The sequence below is a fragment of the Enoplosus armatus genome, chromosome 4 (assembly GCF_043641665.1).
Source record: "Enoplosus armatus isolate fEnoArm2 chromosome 4, fEnoArm2.hap1, whole genome shotgun sequence".
Lineage (NCBI taxonomy): Eukaryota > Metazoa > Chordata > Actinopteri > Centrarchiformes > Enoplosidae > Enoplosus > Enoplosus armatus.
Window position 1 is genome coordinate 17783983 of NC_092183.1, and position 5157 is coordinate 17789139.

General features: G+C 42.4%; 1 protein-coding gene across 1 annotated transcript; it reads right to left on the reverse strand.

Annotated features, from left to right (window-relative positions):
- Nucleotides 1-227: 227 nt before the first annotated feature.
- Nucleotides 228-4713, reverse strand: klf9 (Kruppel like factor 9). Its single transcript, XM_070904932.1, has 2 exons — nt 3958-4713; nt 228-2409 (listed from the first exon to the last, which is right to left on the reverse strand). The coding sequence occupies exons 1-2, from the start codon at nt 4367-4369 to the stop codon at nt 2129-2131; spliced, it is 693 nt and encodes a 230-aa protein (XP_070761033.1). The 5' UTR covers nt 4370-4713; the 3' UTR covers nt 228-2128.
- Between the last annotated feature and the right edge of the window lie 444 nt (nt 4714-5157).

Sequence of the window (5157 nt, forward strand, 5' to 3'; positions counted from 1 at the left end):
TAAACACTTCCATTACAGTATTTAACAATGTTATTGTTATGTGACGTGTATGAAAACAATAAATAAACACAAAGCTAATGGAGCACGTCCTGTTCTACCTGACTGATTTTTTGTTACACCATTACACTACAGCATTAAAGAAGCGGACCTCTTCTTCCTTGATAAAAGTTGTGAAATACAGTGTCTGATATGGTTGTGTGATATGGGACAGAAATAATGAGCAAATGTTTAGAAAGGAAAATAATTTTAATGTTAAAACTTTTGAGCAGTAATTATTACACAGCTATGTATATTGCGATAACATGGGGTCTGCATAGACAGTCCCTGATTACAGTACAGTAGCATTAGAAGTAAGGGCTTCAACCTGAAAGGCACCAACAATCTAATCACAGTTGTCATAATGCCAGAAAAGAAAAACAGCATTTCACTTTATGTATGTAGTTTGTTTCCTACGAGGTTAACTACACCTAAACTTTACACTCTATCTGGGTGTTTTGATGCGTTATGTGGCAAGTATAAAAAGAAAACTAATGACATCAACAATGTTTCTGGCTCCTGTGGTGAACGAATAAGAACTCTAATCCCATTAGCAATATTACAAAAGATTACCAGACAATTAAAAAATACACTGTACCAAACAAATACATAAGAACATGCTACATGATGTAATTCATTGATTCACAAATAAACTGGTCAACAGAGCACGCCTCAAAATGCTAGGACAGAAAATTAAAAAAAGGTTGACTTTGTGAGAAATGTTGTGCTTCCACATCACCACCAGGGGGTGTAATATAGATTGAAATGACATGCATCACATTATTCCCTGATAAAATGCAGTCCAGATACAGAGTAAACAAAAGTTAGTTTCAAATGTACAGCAACTGGCACTGTTGGCATAAGAGACAGTCATTGATATTCAAAGTATTATTGAATATCAACATAAAGAATCTGACCGTGTTCATCCAGGTAGTATTTCCAAACGTTGAAAATGTAGAAATTCCTCTCTGCTACAAAACCCTTGAAAGGCACAGACGTCCTTGTTTACTAAACATGAATCATTATGGTCTTGAAACCAAAAAGTGTTTCAACTGGCAAGTGGAAAAGTAAAGTCTCCAACTCTCCTTTTTAAAGGCTTTACCCTGTCATGTTTTCCTGCACTATTGAATTCAAGCCTGAAAAAGCAACACAAGTGTTGAAATGTATTTTCCCATGAGGTTTGTTATATACAGTATATTAAGCATTATGGTCTTACCAAAGTTCTGTAAAGGTATTTTGGTGCAATTATTTGCAAGTTCATCATGATGTGACAACATTTATGTTTCAACACAGGAAACATGCTGCCTAAACCTACAAGTTCACAGAATACCTGATTTACTACGTCCATGGCCAAATATATGAAATACCCAAGCTCTGCAATTCTCTATATTACAGCTTTCTCTTATTACTATCTAATAACATTTAACTACAGTATACTGAGTATATCATCCATCTGAAATATAGTATGTTTAATCTATTTACATGATAACACTGCTATACTGCAAATTCACCTTGTCCTGGACTAGAGAGTGACTGTACAAGTATAGTACAGTGTATGTGTGCAACAGTAATATTTACTAAAGGACTATTCCCAAAACGTCTTAACCCACTAGGAATATCTCAGTCATGATTTGTTTTCACCTGCAAATGAAATCTGTGATGCAAAGTGAACACAAGTAGTGTTTTAAGAAAAACAATGTACATGAATGCCTCTTGGTTTGCAGATTCTTCCATGAAAAAAAAAACCCTCACACAACACAAAATAAAAAATTACTACAAATGGCAAAGCAAATAGAACCTGTCTGATAGACCCTGAATAACCCTTAATAAATACCACCCAGCTCAGGGAATAAGAGAGGGAAATTCTAGTTTGGATTACAGGTTCAAACGTATGTTTCTCTTTGCTGTTGCACAAAGTTTCATGCGTAGAAAAACTTTTTAAATAGTGGTCTGGCTGGTTGAGTTGTCTGACTTGACTGGATTTATGTTAAGGTGCACAGACCACACATGCGGGTGTGTCTATGTTTGTGTATGCTTCTCTATCTACTGCATATACGTGTAGATGCATATATGTACAGTATGAGTTTGTGTCTCACACCCCAGCAGGGCTTTGGTCTCCAGAGTCAGAGGAGGACAGAGACACGGAGCAGCGGCGTCTCTTGGACGCACTGGAGCCCTGGAGCATGCTGGGATGGAAACCTGCGTGTCGCCGGGCGTGTTTAGTCAGGTGGTCGCTCCTCATGAAGCACTTGTCGCACATTGGACAGTTGAAGCGCTTCTCGCCCGTGTGTGTGCGGTAGTGACGCGTCAGCTCGTCGGACCGGGAGAACTTCTTGCCGCAGTCTGGCCAGGTACACTCGAAGGGGCGCTCACCTGAGGAAACACACACACAAGTTTTGTATTACTACACTTTCCTTTGACTACATTTATCTAATAAGCCCCCAGACCCTGCTGCTGTTTGTGTAAAAAACTGCATCTCTATATCAATAATCTGTCATTTGTGTCCTATATATTCCTATATTATATTCCTTTTGTTTGCTGAAAAGTCATGTACAGACAAGTTTGGGTACATTAGACCCCTGAGAGGTCAAACTTCTTATGAATTAACTGTTATAAACTCTATTAATAACAGGAATACAAATAGACTTATTGGGATTTGGGATCAACAGCAATCCCAGAAACAGAGCAGATGAAAATCCTTTTTTTAAACCACGTTTTACAGCTGGACTCAGAAACAGAAGTAATGCATCACCTGAATCATGTCCTCTGTTCAAAAGTATAATGGTGATAAAACAATGTTAAGTATGTTTTTTGGTCTCCTTTATCATTTATCATTCAAAACCACAATTCTTAGCCCTTGAAAAAGGGAAGCTATCTGTAGCAAATTAACATTTTGGAAAGGCCTGCATGAACAGCATTTTCTAGGAACTATTACAGAACATATTGATTTAGAAATGGTGAGTCATGATAACAGCCCCGTGATTCAAAAAAAAAAAAAAATGGAGTTAAGAAACTATGGCTACCCCCACCTCCTCCCCCTACACGTGCTCCGTTGAACCACATGCCTGCCCTTGTTTACAACCCGACGTGAGGGAAGCGGAGGAGGATGACGTATGAGGAAATGGTGGTGCAGGGAGGGTTACCTCCGGACAAGAACATGTGGGGACAAACAGTGTCGCAGTGACCTGCATGTCAATCATAAGCGAAGATATCCACATTTATTAATCTGCCACGCGCTGTTATTATATAATAACGATATGATGCATGTAAACACAACGAGAGCCCGCGATTAATGACAGCGATAATCTGTCATGACTTTCCACACCTGAACAACAATCACAAATATGGGCGACGGCACGCGGTGTTCCCAGATGGTGCGTGTCAACTGTACATAAAAATACCCCCCCTACCCCCTTATATCTCCCACAAGCCTCCCCTCCCCTCTGAGCCAGACCCTGGCCCGTTATGGGCCGGTCCGTCACAGTCACACCCCCAGCAGGGGCAAATTCACGGCACCACCTTTCCTATAATCTGTTATTCATTTGCAGGAGCATGTGGTCTCTCACTTAGGCTACACTCCTCATGTCACATCACACAGACACAACGTGGACTGCAGGCCTAATCTATAACATTAAATGCCCTGTAAAGTACAAGATCACGAGTTTACAGTGACATCGTTGTATTTACTGTTTTCTCTCACAGTCATTCTACAGACTGTCATGCCACTCATCTTTTCCTACATAGGCCTACTTGACGTCTTAGAAACAGCCAATAGCGGCTCAACAGTGATGTCAACATGCGTCTGAAATAAAAAAAAACGACGGCAGAGGTGACGCAGGGCGGTTTTGCTGTGGTCAACAGAATCGAGCCCATTAGTTTCTTTGGCGTGTCACCCAAGCCTCCAGCAGAGCCCCCACTTACCGGTATGGACCCGTAGGTGGGCTTTGAGGTGGGACGACTTGCCGTACATCTTCCCACAGCCAGTGAAAGGACAGCAATGTCTCTTCTCGGGAGACTCCTGTCTCGCTGCTGCCGCCGCCGCCGCCGCCTTCTTCTTGTTCCGGGACTGTTTGGGGGCCACCGAGCCCCGGCTGTCCCCGGCGTTCAACCGGCAACTCCCCCGCTCCACCTTCTCCTGCGCGCCGGCGTCGCTGCCCCCGAGACATCTGCTACCTCCAGCGCTGACAGCGTTAGGGTTGCATTTGTTCAAGTCCAATAAAATCATTGCCACCATCAGCAAAGTCCTGTTTTCCTGGTTCTCTTTCAACGTGTCCTCTGTCCGACCCGATGGTCGGCTGGGGACACAGTCTGCAGAGACGTCGACCTCCGACATCACTACAGCAGATCCGGATGGAGAAAGAGAAACAATGTTGGCCTATCTAGAGTAGCTGTATACTCAAGAACAATCCGACAATATTGACTCAATAAAGTCATCAGACCGCAGTCCTCCCAGGAAACATGCGGTTAACCATCCACACGTGCCGTCTTCAATGTGACTACTCGGCAAAGGCTGCGTCTCCTTGTTGAGGTCGCAGGGTGGATAAATAAACACCCTCTCGGGAAAGATAGCAGTTTGAATCGCTCCCGGCGCTTCCTCTATCCTTCTCCCAATATATCCTTTTTTCTAACTGCCGGATCGATAAAATCCAGCGTCCATCGACTGAGCTATTGTGTCTGCGTTTATTCCGCCTTTCTATGCGCTCCCACACATGCGTCAACTTGTCTTATTTTACTGCGAGCGGCACAGCTCTCAACTCCAAGAAACAATTTCGCGGAATCCCACGGTGTCATAAGAATACGGGGCTGTGATTGGCTGCGAGGAAACACGACTCGTTTTTTGGAATTGCCTATTCACAGGAGTGAGTGATGGAACGCTGGACCAATCACCGGCAGGGATTGATGTAAAGAGGGCAGGACCAGACTGATGCTACCTTAAGGTACTTAAGGTGGCTGGGGAATATAGAAGTCGTTTCCAAAATTGAATTTCAAGCCTAAGCTAAAATTGATATGTACTTAGAATCGGAAAAATATATAAATGTAAATTATTCTATTATTAAATCGTAGTTACACTCACAATAATAACTGAAGAGCCCATTTAGCCATTTCCTACCAAACAACTTT